This window comes from Phyllostomus discolor, chromosome 10, assembly GCF_004126475.2.
Source record: "Phyllostomus discolor isolate MPI-MPIP mPhyDis1 chromosome 10, mPhyDis1.pri.v3, whole genome shotgun sequence".
NCBI classification, from domain to species: domain Eukaryota; kingdom Metazoa; phylum Chordata; class Mammalia; order Chiroptera; family Phyllostomidae; genus Phyllostomus; species Phyllostomus discolor.
This window is the reverse complement of record NC_040912.2, coordinates 50,099,861-50,115,240: the sequence shown is the minus strand read 5'-3', so window position 1 is coordinate 50,115,240 and position 15,380 is coordinate 50,099,861. Positions and strand designations below refer to the sequence as shown.

At 35.5% G+C, this 15,380-nt stretch overlaps 1 protein-coding gene across 1 annotated transcript in view; it reads right to left on the bottom strand.

Annotated features, from left to right (window-relative positions):
- DLD (dihydrolipoamide dehydrogenase) overlaps window positions 1-15,139 on the bottom strand; it is a 33,246-nt gene extending 18,107 nt beyond the window's left edge. Inside the window, exons 1-8 of the mRNA XM_028525559.2 lie at window positions 14,996-15,139; window positions 13,420-13,498; window positions 4,647-4,726; window positions 4,106-4,174; window positions 3,469-3,538; window positions 1,995-2,095; window positions 1,549-1,692; window positions 431-532 (exon numbers count right to left, since the gene is read on the bottom strand). Of these exons, the coding sequence (XP_028381360.1) occupies window positions 431-532; window positions 1,549-1,692; window positions 1,995-2,095; window positions 3,469-3,538; window positions 4,106-4,174; window positions 4,647-4,726; window positions 13,420-13,498; window positions 14,996-15,034 (684 nt within the window). The 5' untranslated portion in view covers window positions 15,035-15,139. The remainder of the gene's footprint in view (window positions 1-430; window positions 533-1,548; window positions 1,693-1,994; window positions 2,096-3,468; window positions 3,539-4,105; window positions 4,175-4,646; window positions 4,727-13,419; window positions 13,499-14,995) is intronic.
- Window positions 15,140-15,380: the final 241 nt, after the last annotated feature.

Sequence of the window (15,380 nt, the reverse complement as noted above, 5' to 3'; positions counted from 1 at the left end):
AATGGCATGATTCAAAGAACTGCAAATAGTTTGACAGTTCTAATATGTAAGTTAGAGGGAACGAGATGAGGATGGCAAGGAAGGGAGAAGCCAGATCATATAAGTCATAGTCTTTATCTGAAATGCAATTTGCTTAGAATGAGAGCTGCCTTCTGAAAGGATAAAGGGCTGTCAAAAAAATTTTTAAAATTACTCAAGTTCTAGGGAACAGGAAAGGTGGAAGATACAGGGAAACAAATTTCAAAATGAAAGAGAATGTTCTATTACCTGATGATTACATATATATCTTGAAAACTCTTTACTATTAGAAGTATTTAAGGAAAACCCAATGCTGCTCTGCATGCAATATTATACAAATAGTCAAACAGAGGATCATTATGTCACTTCCAACCCCAAGGACTTAATAAGAGACAGAAAAGACATCACTTACCAATTCTACACCTATTACTCCTGCACCAATGACAACCATCTTTTCTGGAACTTTTTTTAAAGATAAAGCACCTGTAGATGACACTATCGTGTCTTCATCAATCTATTAAATAAAAAGGATACAATCAAAATTATTTTTAAAAACCTACTGATTTACAAACTAGTATTTCATTCAGTACAATCACTAAAAATACTAAGTCATTTATTTGTTTTGAGGTATCTATGACTTCTGTCCATATACTCAATTAAAAATTAAAATACCTAAAATTTTATCTTTCAGCATATCAAAACAAAATGCTCAATTTAAACTTCATATTAAATTGAAATACATCTTAATGTAAGGTGTTGTATTTCTGGTCAAAATCATTAGAGAATAAAGACAGGCAACTTCCCAAAGTTGAATGACTGTCACCATACAGTATTTTAGTAAGAAAGCTCTCAAAGTTCATAAATCACATCAATAAAGTAGTTTATAATATGTATTGGGTTGGTCAAAAAGCTCGTTACTTTTTCCCCGTAAAATAAAAGACACATTTTTCATTTTCACCAATAACTTTATTGATCTGGATATTCTGAGTATGTCAGCCATCTCCCACTATTGGCATCTAGTGGGTAGAGGTCAAAGTGCGGCTAAACATCTTCCAATGCATAAGACAGCCCTACAGCTGTCTTATAAAGAATTATTTAGTGAAAATGTCAGTAGTACCAAACTGACAGTAGCAGAATGTCAGTAGTAGAATCTTCACAAACCACTTTTGACATGTTTGATGAGTCACAGCACCTTCTCCATACACTGCAGAAATCTTTTTTTGTGCATCAGTTGCATTTGCATTTTTACCTTTATGGAAATAATAAAACATAATACACCAAAAATGCTGCTTATTTCCTTCTATCTTCAATATTAAAATGGCTACACAAAAATTCACCAATTTTGATAATTTTTAAAAACACACACTAGTATGACAGATGTCACAATACAATCTAACAATATTGTTTCAAATGAAGTTAAAGACAACTAAGCACTACCAGAGCCATCATCTGGAAAAAACATTAAAGGACTTTTTGGCCAGCCCAATACTTCTGAAGGAAGGTTTTGACAATTGTGAAAAGCACAAATACCGTGATCCCAGGAAAAGGAGTAACTTCTGAACCTGTAGCTATAAGAATATTCTTTGTATCAATAACTTGAGTGCTGCCATCAGCTTTCGTAGCAGTGACCTGATTTTTGCCAGTTATCTTTCCATATCCATTTACATGGACAACCTTTATAAAATATAGAAATTCACAAGTTTAAAATAAATTTTCTGACAAACATGGTTAACAGCAAAAAATTACTCTATTAAATAATTTATCCAACACAAAATGCTTCCTTACTTGGTAATATTATACATGGAGCAGCAAGACATTTGTTATGTATGTCAGGGAAATCTACTCCAGGTTAGCATACTTAAATTAAGTAACTATCCCCCAGCAGCCAAGTTCTAATGGCATAGCTCTATCAGCATAAAGCAATGTTTAATGTGTATATGAAATAAAGCAAAAATATGAACATTAAACACACTGACCTTATTCTGTTTGAATAAGTGGGCAATTCCACCTGTTAAAGCTTTTACTGCACTACTCTTCTGCTCCATCATCTTCTCTAAATTCAAGCGAACTTCAGACACTGTAATTTGTTAAATAAATCTTTAGTACTTAGCTAAATTCTTAAAGCAATGTATGACATTTTTCACTAATCAAGGTCTGGAAAATTTCAGCCTAATGCTTACAGAACTATATAAAAGGCAGTATTAACATTTTTAAATTTAATAACTGTTACAATAATCCTAGCTGGTAAAAGGCCAACAGCATCATATCAGTAACATATCCTATCAATCACTATAAAAAAATCCACCTTAGGGAAAAATGCAGTCCAAAATAAAACATGATATCCCAATGTGACACCATATTCTCCAAACACCTTATGATGATCATAAGTCTAGAAGAGAATTAAACATACATGGCAAAGTAAATCATCACCTGAAGTTTTAAATACAAAGAAAATGCTAAATTTCATGAAATAAAAACTAGTAAAAATACACACAGAGAAAACTTCAAATACAGAAGCTTAAGAGTTTAATCGCTCATTTAACTCAGAAGAGAACTCTGAAGCAACAATATAAGATAAACTCAACTCACAGAACTTTAGAAGGATATCTTAGAAATCAGCTCATGAAATCAAAAACACCTTAAGAGGTAAGAAAGCAAAGATCCTGAGAGATTTGGTATACCTAAGGTCACAGAGCTAGAACATGAACCTGTGCCTACAATGCATGTCTCTTGACTAACACTGTCTCTTCTTTCCTTAGTAGGTAAGGAAAATAGGCTTTCATTCCACTCTTCATTTAGTTTAATCCAGTACTTGCTTTAGTGTATACACATCACCTCTGTGCTCAAAGCACTGCCTACATTATAGCTCATTCTTTCAGAAACCAACTGCTACAAAGAAACAAATGAAGAATAAAAACAGCCTTCCCATGTGTGTCAAAGCTGTTTCTAGAACAGACTACTTTTCTGGATGTAATTGTCAACAACAATCATTAGAGAGAAAGAATGAAATAACCACCCAAAAAGAATGTCAGAAGACCAGACAAACCAAATTAAAATGTTAACAAATGTCCTTTTCCACTATACTACATCCCTCCCTCTCTCCTCTGTTCTTTCCACTGCTAACAACTCAGGTAGGCCTTCCTTCCTTCATCTGCCCATAGCACTTAGGAATCCAGTGGCCAACCCAGTGATTTACAGATTTAAGGAAAATTAAAACTGACTACACATACACAGACTTCATGCAAAAGCTGACAAAGGAACAGAAGATGTCATGGTGTAAATCTGGATTAAGCCGCCTTTCTTAAATAAATCTCTTTATATTTTTAATATCTTCTTCCTACTCTTCCCTCACTAAATATTTATTACACACGTATCAGACACACATCTTTAGCCAGAAAAGTCAAGTTAAGCATGGCCGGTAATATCGCTAAATATGAAAAGTATACTTACTTTCAATTCCCCTAGATGCAAAATCTTTTCCATGGGCCATGTGGTAATAATGAGAGTTATTTAATAATGCCTAAAATAAGACAAGACTATTAATTTTCAAATGCAGACTATATGCAATCCACACTTAGAAAATGACAGTCTGTACACAGAATAACAGTACATATGACCACACCAACACAATTTCTGTAATTAATCTAAGACAAACAATAATGACATTAAAATGTTTAACAAATAAGAATGAAAAAACAAAACATCTTTATTTTCTTTAAAAGCAAAGGTATTAAGTACACATTTCAGGGTGGCAGGTGCAAAAGGCAGTCATGCTTACTAAATACATAAAGTCCCTAAAAGAATTTACTATTATCTATTTTAATGGTAAAGGAAAGGGGGAAAAAATGTAACACCAGAGGCTGGCTGAATGGAAATGCTAGGTGTTCTCAGACAAGGAAGCTCTTTCAGGAATGTATGGCTGACTGGTGACAGCTCTCTAAGTTTTACAAATGGAAACCATGTTTTTTAATCGTCCAGGTGTTATTTTTTAATAACTGTTATTAGTCTAATATTCCAGTCTCAATATATCTTTCTAGTTGGTGGCCAAAGAAAGAAACCTGTTCATGGTATAAAAATGTATGCTCACCTTGGAAGGAATACAACCAACATTCAAGCATGTTCCACCAAGTGTTTCATTTTTCTCGATGCAGACTGTCTACAACCAAAGAAAACATTATTTAACTGCATATAAGCTGCCATGCTTCAGTTCACTAAAATGCCCATAATGCCTTCCTTCCTCTACAAAAAAGCTATTCAAGCTGTGTTTTTTAGAATAAAACATAGTCCATTATAATCTATTGTTTGAATAAAAAACTCAAGCTAACCCACCAAAAGTGACTTACTCTAAGAGATATTTTTGTTTAGCATTAGCAAATACATGCTTTCAGCTCTATTACTCTATCTTTCAAAGTATGTTTAGAAGCCAAAATGAAAAGCATTGGAGGAAAGGAAAAAATGGACTTCTCTTTCCATTTCATGAAAATACTAATGAACCCCCTCTTCATTAGTCTCAGGATTAAATAGAATGTATAGGATTAAGAAATTATTTACATTATCTACCTGCCAAGTATTTTGTGAATACGATCAACTCTCCCCAAATAAAAACCCAGTTTTAGTCTCACCCTTACCTTGAAGCCTAACTGAGCAGCTTTAATAGCAGCGACATACCCTCCAGGACCAGAACCCACCACTGTCACATCAGCATCAACTACAACAAAAGCAAATTGATATAAAACAGTAAATTGTTCAATACTGACCAAAAACAGTTCATTCCACAAAAAAAAAAAAAGCTACTATTTTATTCCTAGGTACTTAGTTTCCCTGATATAACTGAAAATGGCACAGATTTTTATATTTCATTTTCCATTTGTTCACTGTGGGATATGGAAATACTACTGAATTGTGTATCTACCAACCATGCTAAATTCCATACGATTTTATTTACTGATAATGGACAGGAATTTGGTAACACTGGAATACATACATCTATACAAAGGAAAGAACCTGAGCTATCAAATCTGACATACCTGGCTTTCAATCTCAGCTCTGACACTTATTAGCTGTAAAACCAAGTCACTTAATTTTTCTGTAATCTAGAAATAACAACATTGCCTTAAATAAAGTAATAACTTAGTAAGGTGAATAAACTTAAAGAGTGATTATCTCTTTCAGGTCCTTAACTTCTGAGATATCAGGGGGAGGAGAATCAGCTTCCCTATAACACATGGCAAGTATGTTTTAAACATTATTTTAATACTGATAAACTTTATAGAGTTTAAGATAATAGGCTAACCAGAACATTCAATTAACTATTCTCGATATTTATCATATAAACACAAAAAATTAAGAATTAACTCTGAGTAGCACCCTTAGGAATATAATAATCACAATAAAAATGTACAAAATGATTCCAATTATTCCCATTCTCCTCAATCCAACTTTTATAATTTAGGAGAGTGTCCCTTCTCATTCCCCTCTACTGTCCTTACAACCCAATTACAGTACCATTTAGCAGTTTTTAACACTTTATAATACACTTTCACATATTATGATGTTTAATTCTCAGACCTTCCTATGAGAAAGGTAAGAATGGCATATATCTAACATGTCACAGATAAGAGACACAGGTTCAGCGAAGTCAATTAATTTGCCCAAGGTCATGTGGCAAGCAACTAGCAGAGACAAACTAAGCTTTTTGTCTCTACTTCCAGGGTTTTTTCCATTAATCAATATAGTCATATTCCTTTCCTCGATTTAAACTACCATAAAACTAAAATCCCCAAGAGCAATAATCAAGCTTTATTAGCTATCCGACCTTAGGTGAGTAATTAAATCAGCTTCACCTTCAGTTTCTTTATCTGCAAAATAAAGACCACAAAATATCTACCTCCCAGGGTTGTAATACAGAATAAAAAAGTGAATGTAAAACAGCTTGGTATAGTACCTGGAAGATACATAAGTATTCCCTACATAGTAGCTATATTCTGACATAAAAAAATAGCAATTTAAATTCTTATCATCCTATCCCCCACAAAACACACAACCCTGAGGGGATGGGAGTGCTATTATTATTCAACAACAACAAAAAAAACCTTTGCTGGCCTTGAACAGAAATGGAACTGTACGGGAAGATAACTAAGAAGTTATTGAACCCAATTATCCACAAAAATTTATGAATCTTTCCACTGAATAAATAAAAAGCAGTGATTCTCCTTCGTTATATCGGTGATAATTAGAACTACTTAATACAAGAACAAAATACAGCTAGTCCAATACATTAAAAAAAAGTATTGTTTCTATTTTTACTGATTCATTTGTGCTTTTTAACCACACTACTTGGTTCACTAAGTCATGTTCAGAATTAAATGTATAATAATGTGTATTTCTATTTTCAAATTTTTTTTCCTTTTTATAGTGAGGTGACATTGGTTAATATAATTATATAGGTTTCAGGTGTACAATTCTGTATCACCTGTAGTTTGTATGTGTTCACCAAGTCAAGCCTCCTTCCATCACCATTTATTCCCTCTATACCCTCTTCTACCTCCCTTCACCCCCCTTTCCCACTGATAATCACTTCACTGTTGTCTGTGTCTATGGTGTTTGTTTTTTTTGCTTCACCTTTTTCACCCAGCCCCTGCAACCAGCGGCCTCCCTTAACCCCCATCCCTCTGACAGTGGTCAGTCTGTTCTCTATCTATAAGTCTGTTCCAATTTCATTAGCTCAGTTTGTTCATTAGATTCCACATGAGTGAAATTACATGGTATTTGTCCTTTTCTGTCTTATTTCACTTAGCATAATGTTCTCCAGGTCCATCCATGCAGTCTTATGCTTACCATACAAAGGATAAAAGTTCCTTCTTTTTTATGGCCAACTAGTATTCCAATGTGTAAATGTACCACAGCTTTTTTTATCCACTCATTTACTGGTGGATATTTGGGTTGCTTCCAAATCTTGCCTATTGTAAACAACATTGCAATGAACATAGGCATGCATATATTCTTTCAAGTTAGTGTTTCAAGTTTCTTCAGATATATTCCTAGAAGTGGTATCGCTGGGTTATAAGGCAGTTCCATATCTAATTTGAGGTAACTGCATACTGCTTTCCGCAGTGGCTTGTTGTTTGTTGATTTACTGATGATAGCCATTCTGACCAGTATGAGGTGATATTGCATTAATATTTATCTGATGGTTAGTGACATGGAGTATCTTTTCACATGTCCATTGGCCATCTTATGTCTTCTTTGGAGAAGTGTCTACTCAGGTCCTTTGCTCATTTTTTTAATTGGATTGTTTGTGGGGGGGGGGTTGGTGTGAGTTTCATAAGTTCTTTATACATTTTGGATGTTAACTCTTTATCAGATGTTATCATTGGCGAATATGTTTTCCCATTCAATGTGTTGTCTTCATTTTGTTGCAAGTTTCATTTGCTGTGCCAAAACACTTTAGTTTGATATAGTTCTAGTCATTTTTTTTCTTGTTTCCCTTGCCCAAGGAGATATATCAGAAAAAATATGGCTACAAGAAATGTGCAAGATTTTTATCATTTCAAGTCTAGCATTTAAGTCTTTAATCCATTTGAGTTTATTAGTATGTATAATGTAAGAAAGTGGTCTAGTTTCATTTTTTTGCATGTTTCTATCTGTCCAATTTTCCCATCTCCATTTATTGAATAGACTACCTTTGCTCCATTTTATGTTTTTGCCTCCTTTGTAAAATATTAATTGACCATAAAGGCATGGGTTAATTTCTGGCTTTCTATATTGTTCCATTGATCTATACCTGTTTTGGGGCCCGTACCATGTTGTTTTGATTGGTATGGCCTTGTACTATAGTTTGGTATCAGGTAGCATGATTCCTCCAACTTTGTTTTTCTTTCTCAAGATTACTGTGGCTATTCGGGGTCTTTTATGGTTCCACACAAATTTTTGGAATATTTTTTCAGTTCTGTGAAATACACCATTAGTATCTTGATAGGAATTGTGTTGAATCTATAGACAGTTTTGGGTAGTGTGGACATTTTAATGATGTTAATTGTTACTATCCATAAACATGGTATAACCTTCTACTTATTTGTATCTTCTTCAATTTCTTTCTTCAGTGTCTTATAATTCTGAGTACAGGTCTTTTACGTGCTTGGTTAAATTTATTCCTAGGTATTTTATTCTTTTTGAAGCAATTGTGAATGAGACTGCCTTCTTGGTTTCCCTAATAGTTCATTCTTGGTATATAAAAAAGCAATTGATTTCTGAATATTTATTATGTATCCTACTACTTCACTGAATTCATTTATCACTTATAGTAGTTTTTTGGTAGAATCTTTGGGGTTCTCTATACAGAGCATCATGTCATCTATAAATAATGACATTTTTACTTCTTCCTTTCCATATTTTCAAATCTTCAACCAAACGATGACCTAAACAATATCCCTTAATTTGGGTTCTAATTTTTAATTTCACAGTAATGTAAGTAAAAGCTACAAAAACAGGTTTCTTTGCTGTACTTTTAACAGCTTTTCTAACTATAATATATAGGTTTATATAAAACTTAAACATACAAAAGCTAAAAAAAAACTAGAGTTTTATTTCCCAATTTACTAGGGTTTTTCTTTTTGATTTTTCATTTATTGACTTTAGAGAAAGAGAGGAAGAGAGAGGGAAGGGGGGAGGGAGGGATGGAGGAGGGAGAGAGGGAAAGAGGGAGGGGGTGAGAGAGAGAAAAAAAACACATCTATTTGTTGTTCTACTTATTTACAAATTCATTGGTTGCTTCTTGTATGTGCCCTGACCAGAGATTGAACCATCAGTGTGGCGTTATCAAGACAAACGCTCTAACCTACTGGGCTACCTGGCCAGGGCAGAATTTTAACTACAAAAAATACCAAAAACTCAAAACAGTTCACTTCTTACTAAAGATGAAACATTCCACCAGAATACTACTAGAGTACTTGGGCACGCAAAAAATGAATGGCAAACAGAAAAGTCTTTATCTAAAGATTTGTAAGCTGAGAATACAGGAGGGTATGATCCAGTGACAAAACTTCAAGAATAAACCAGTATTTAGGTGAATTATACTGATATCTGAAATTTACTTTGAAACACACCAAAAAACAAGATGTACTGATGGATAAATCTATGGGCACATGTGACAATGTAAGTAGAGTAAAATTTCTACTTTTCTAACGTTTGCAATTTTTCGTAACAAAATTTTGGGAAAAACAAACCAGCTAGCTCTCAGCTGTACCAATTTACAATACATGATTCTGACTTATCTTGTCAAGAAATATTTCTCAGCTTAGTTCTAATATATAGTTTTTAAAATAGGGATATAACAAAGTAGTTAAATGAAATACATTAAGGAATATTTGATGGAAAATTTTATAAAATTAGCACCAAATTTTAAAGAAAAAAAGAAAAACTGGAAAGGATATACAAATTGATAGAAGGAGGAAAAAACGATTAAGTCAGCAAAAATGGCAGACAGCTAGACAGCAAGCTGCATTTCAGGTGGCAGTGAAATACCAGAAGAAAGCTATTAGATTGATACTTCAAAAAATGGTAAAATGAGAGGTGACGGACTTTAGAAACATGGCAGTTAATGCCATAAAATGAACTGAAAGAGAAAAAGCAGGAAAAAGTGCCCTACAATTATTATACAAATGTTACTTATATCACTGAGAAAAATAAAGATACTATATTATTAAGGCTACACTGAAATAAAGGTGTCAGGTTATAAATAAACTGTAATCATCAACAAATTATAAGAGGTATATTAAGAAGTCAGTCTGCAATAATATCTGCCATGTTGGGTAATTTACTGTGTGTCAGGCAGTGAGCTAAATGCTTCACGCTGTCATACTTAAGCCTCATTATTATCTCTATTACATAATTATTACCTCCATTTACCAGGGAGAAAACAAGGCTGAGAGTAACTAACTTGCATAAAGTTGCACAACTAGCAAATGATCCAGCCAAGATTCAAACTAAGTTCTTTAGATTCTAAAGCCTATACCATATGTTCTCATGCCTTCCCAAACATTCAGATAACCCCTTATTTTCCTAGGTAATCAGGAACTCAAACTAAAATGACAAGCACCTCCTTCATTTTCAGAATGAAATCAATAAATATTTATAAATGCCTACTCTATGTGAAAAACATCACTACCTTCAATAACGTTTCATTATAGTTAGGGAAAACAGGCACATATCAAAGGGGAAATAGGCACATATCAAAATGTAGACAAATCAAAAGAAAATTGTTTTTAAAAAGAAAACAGGAATATGAAGAGATGTCATAAGACCATAATCATTAATTACCAGATTCACTAAATGAGTATAAAGCTACTTCATTAGGTTTACTTGTTTTATTGCAGAGGAAGGGTTGCTGTTTTTAAGTTATCAATGTCCTTAATCTTCAGTTTATTTTAGTGACCTTCTTCCATATACTTGTCACCCCCTGAAACTGCTCTGCTTCTGAAATCTTGAATTCTAATACTTGATTTTCTGATCATAACCCTATAACCACCTAGTCCATAAGGAAGGAGAAATACAGTAAAAGAAAAAAGGGTTTGAAGTAATACAACCTGAGTTCAAAGATGAGGCCTACCACCTCTTATTTTCTTGGGCAAATTATTTAATCTCTCTGGGCTTCGATGTAATACAGGGATTAATAGTGACAGTTAATACGTACATCTCAGGGTTGTGAGGTCAGAGATAATGCATGTCAAGACCCTGGGAGGATGCCAGGTGCCTATTAGGCACTCAATAAATATTTCTTCCCTTCTCAGATCCACCTTAGTCTTGGAACCATCAGTCTCATTCCCACTCTCCAAAACACCCTACACACTGCTATACCAGTGTTACTCCCTGCTAAAACCCAATTTGGACCTTATTCCCCTACTTTTCATTGGTTCTCATCTCTTGGATAAAATCCAAGTTCGTAAATACAGCATCAAAATCTCTTCAGTAACTATTTCTCCAGTCTCATCTCCCACCACATTCTGCTTATCTACTAATACCATGCAGTTTAAGCTTCAACAACAGTGAATTACTGTTAGCTTATGCCCACAGAATTGCACTTACCTACCTATGTACATTCTTTCCATCTACTTAGAGATAAATCCTGTCAGCATGCATTTCACATTACCAGCACTACTCTAAGCTCTTGGACTACCTTTAAATGTAATAGCCCTGGTTCTTACAGTCTAATGAAAGAAAGAAAAAGAATTACATAAACATTCCCATCTGCAACCAGAATAATCTTTAAAAACAAATCTAAGCATATTATACCCCTGCATAAAACACTTCAGTGACTTTCCAACTACCCTTAAAATAAAGAGTTAGGGTCTTTCCTAACTTGGAGAGTCAATTCACAGTCTTCAACAGATTTCAGCCACAGTGGCTCTTTTCACATGCTATGCTCCTTCCTCACTCAAAATATTCCAACATGCTGTACCTTCTTCCTGGAACACCTCTTCCCACACCCTATCACTCTCTTTTCAGATATTGAAATCATTTCCTTAGGAAAGAATTCTGTGAACATTCCCAATCTATAGGTAGATTTCATAGTTCCCTATGCTTAGCCTGTGGAGTCCTTATTATAATTACAATTAATTATTGGTTGGATAGTTGTCTTCCACAAATGGACTATGAATTCCATAAAAGCTGCACCTTGTCTGTCTTGTTCATTGCTGTATCCTAGCAACTAGCCCAAACAACTAGCACAGAGTAGATAGATAGTCTGATTTGTTGAAATAATGAATAAATATGTACTGAGTACCTACTGTGCCATTTTAAGTACTAAAAAAGAGTCACAGTCCTGGCCATTAAATAAATACCTCAGATTAATATAAATATGTAAGCAAAAACTTTTGCTACTATATCCAATCGAACTTTACATACTACATCTACACAAGTATTAAGGAACTTGTAATTTACTCAATGTCGAGGGATCACTAAACTGTTTGGTTCATGAGGGCTCAGCTACCCTCATTCCATTAAAATCTAAGTTCCTGCTGCAAACTGCCTGGTAGATAGAAGGCACTAGACAATCTTTGTTGAATAATTTCAAGAGTGCAGAATCAGCCATGAAGTTTTTAACTGCATGCTTTGGAAGTGAGTATCTAACATTTCTACTGTTGTGTAAGTGCAGAATAAATAACATTCCCACTTAAAATAGACAAAGGGTGTATGGCAATTGTATCTAAATAAAAGTGAAAAGAAAAAAAGGGGGCAAAGGGTACAATGGTCCAACTTATTTCCTTACCATTAAGTTAGCATTTTTTAAGGATTTCTTGATCTGTTAAAAGCTAGTATAAATCGCTCACTGCTGGTTACAAGTGACAGAATCCTCCCCCTACTTTTTCTTCTAGGAATAAAATCTCCAGAATGATGACAGATTGACAACAGTTAAGTATACAGAATAAAATTATTTCACAGAATACAGGGAGACTGATGGTCACAGTTTCCCCCAGCTAATGGTTGGTACAATGAAGCTGTAAGACATGACATGTAACTTTACTTGTAATTACATGGGTGATTCTAGTATATGTCAGAAAAGATAATTTCAGATAATCAATATCATTGGTACTTGGAGGCCAATATACCTTACTACAACCCCATTAACTTTCTGTTTTAAATACTTTTAAAAATAAAACACATATCCTTCATGTAAACTTCAAAGGCATAAAAAAATTTAAGAAAAACCCACAATCCACAGCTCCCTTTCAGGCACATCCTTCTACTTTTTAAAATGTGATTTGATAAGCCCATCAAGACTTTCATTCAGGATTTGAAAAACGCCGTCTCACCATTCTATGCAGTGTTAAACCACCAACACAAACTGACCAACAGGTAGAATGAACTTTTAAATGTTAATATATAAAATCACCCTCCTGATCAAAATCCTTCGGTGATTTCCCATCACACTTGGAGTAAAATCCAAACCCTTGGCCTGGCTTACAAATCCTCCATCATCTGATCTCTGATTTACATTCTACAGGTCTCTGCCCAGCTACACCGGCCTTTTACAATTCCTTAAACCTCACAATCGAATTCTCACCTCAGATCCTTCTTACTAATGTTCCCCTTTGCCTGAAATCACCTTCTCACTCCCTCACTTCACTGAGGCACTTGTCAGACATATCTACTTAGAAAAGCTCTGCCACCTTATCTAAAATAATTGATTTTCCTTCCAATTACCTGCTTTAATTTTCCATCACAACCCAAAATATTTATGTGGTACTTGTGTATTATTTGTCTTTTATGGAACCAGACTAGAAGTTCCATAAGAACAGGACTTCGCCTTGTTCATTACCTAGAACACACTAGGTTTTCAATTAACATTTAAGTGAATAAATACATGAACAATTTTGAGGGGAAACTGTTTCACTAGGTACTTACTTGGTTGATCTGCATAAGTTCTTAGAGGCACTGCAGAAACTCCCTGTATGCCATGAGATATTCGACTGAAATGGCCTCTCTGGAAGAAAAACAGTAAATGCTCCTATTATATAAACAAAAAATTACTTAAGGTCCCATGTGATTTGGGGCAAATGTATCAAGCACTAATTATCGATGCACTTTCAGTTGCCACCCAGAAGTTACACATCCATTTCTCCTCTTCGATAACAGCAATTATTTAAACTTTTCAACCTCAGCTTACCATATTATCTTTTTCTTATAGTCAAACATCTCATGTTTACCCTAATAAAAAACGTTATTTGATGGTGCTAATTTTTATTAAATTTTCAGAAAGCATGGCTAATTGTTGGTGCCAGGGGTCATTTTAATGCCAAAAATAAAGTTCTTAACTCAAGTTTTAACCTAAAATAAAAGTTTATTTTATTTTACAAATAATAAGTTTTAACCTAAAAATAAAGTTTTAACCTAAGCATCTGATTAATCTACATTATGACAATCCTTTCTTCTAATTATTGTTTAAGTCAAATCTACCATGTAAAATCTATGAAGAGGTTCCTGAATTATCAACTAGGAACAGAAAATTAGACAGTAATTTAGGAAAATGTTCTAATATATTCATATTCAAGAGCTACTGCAGCTTTACAAACTGCACAATAATATTCACACAATCTTTGAATATGGATAGCTACTATTTCCTAGAACAGTGAGGTACAAAAAAAACAAAGCAAATACACCGACCACATCAGGAAACGGAGGCAGTGACAAAACCTACAGTGATCTAGTAATGTTCTCTATTCCAAGGCAATTCTTGCACCCGTGGTCAGGAAGGTAGACCAAGGAGGCGCAGACTAAATGTGAGTCCTGAGACTGAGCTCTGGCCATCACTAAATGTATGGCTTCCAGCAATGTCACATCAAATTTCAGGAACGCAGGATACTCATCTTCGAAAACAAAGTTTCACGCGTTATTGTCTTTAGGGTCTCCGGCAACGTAGTACTCAGCCACGATCCCACATATATATACAATTTGGCTATATTTGGTACGCAGATGAAAAGAGAGATGAAGGGAGATTAGCTTAAAGCGGCAAACACCGAAGGGGCTTTGAGGAATTCCTAGGGCTACCTGTTGGGGCTGACTGGGTTTGGGTCTTTCAAGCAGTGGCCCCAAGGTCACCTGCCCACAGCATAAAGTTAGGCAGGGACAGAAATTAGGAACGGATAGGTTTGAAGAGCCAGGCCAGACCGGACAAGAGCAATTTCTTTAGCCTGCAAGGGTGCAGAGGCCTCTATGCGTCCGCACGCCCCACGGCCCTGACCTGGGAGTGGGGTGGAGTGTGTGTGACAGCTGGCCGCCCTGAAACCGAAGGGCCCTCTCCGGAACCCGAGTCCCAACCTCCACTCTGCGGCCTGGGCAGAGCCGGTTCACGGGCGGGACCGCGGACAGTCCCACTCAGGCCATCGGCCTCTCCCACTCCCATCAGTTAGGCTGCGTCCCGAACCCTGTCAGCGGGTCTCTGTGCCTCTGGCTCAGCACGACCCCACCTACTCGCCCTCACCTTTGCCAAGGAACAACATACACGACTCCAGCTCTGCATTTTGCCGCTGGTCTTTCCTTTCCGCCAAAGCTTTCACCTCCGCCAAGCTTCCACCACCTCGCCAAGGTCTCCCAACCCTGCGCATGCACGAGAGCAGCTGTCGTCACGGGTCGGAAGCAGAGTGATTGGCCCGGGCTGTCCGGACCCACCGGGAAAGTCGTTCCTTTGAAGCTCAGTGTCGTACACTGTCGTAAAGAGCATAGTGCTTTTTGACAGCAGGGAATTGCGGGATAATTTGGCAGGGGAGTGGTGATGGTAAAAAAGTACCTGGAATTTCAGTGCTATCCACTGGGAAGACGAAATAAACGAGAGTATTCTTCGTTTAATGCACGCTGCAGACAGTAAA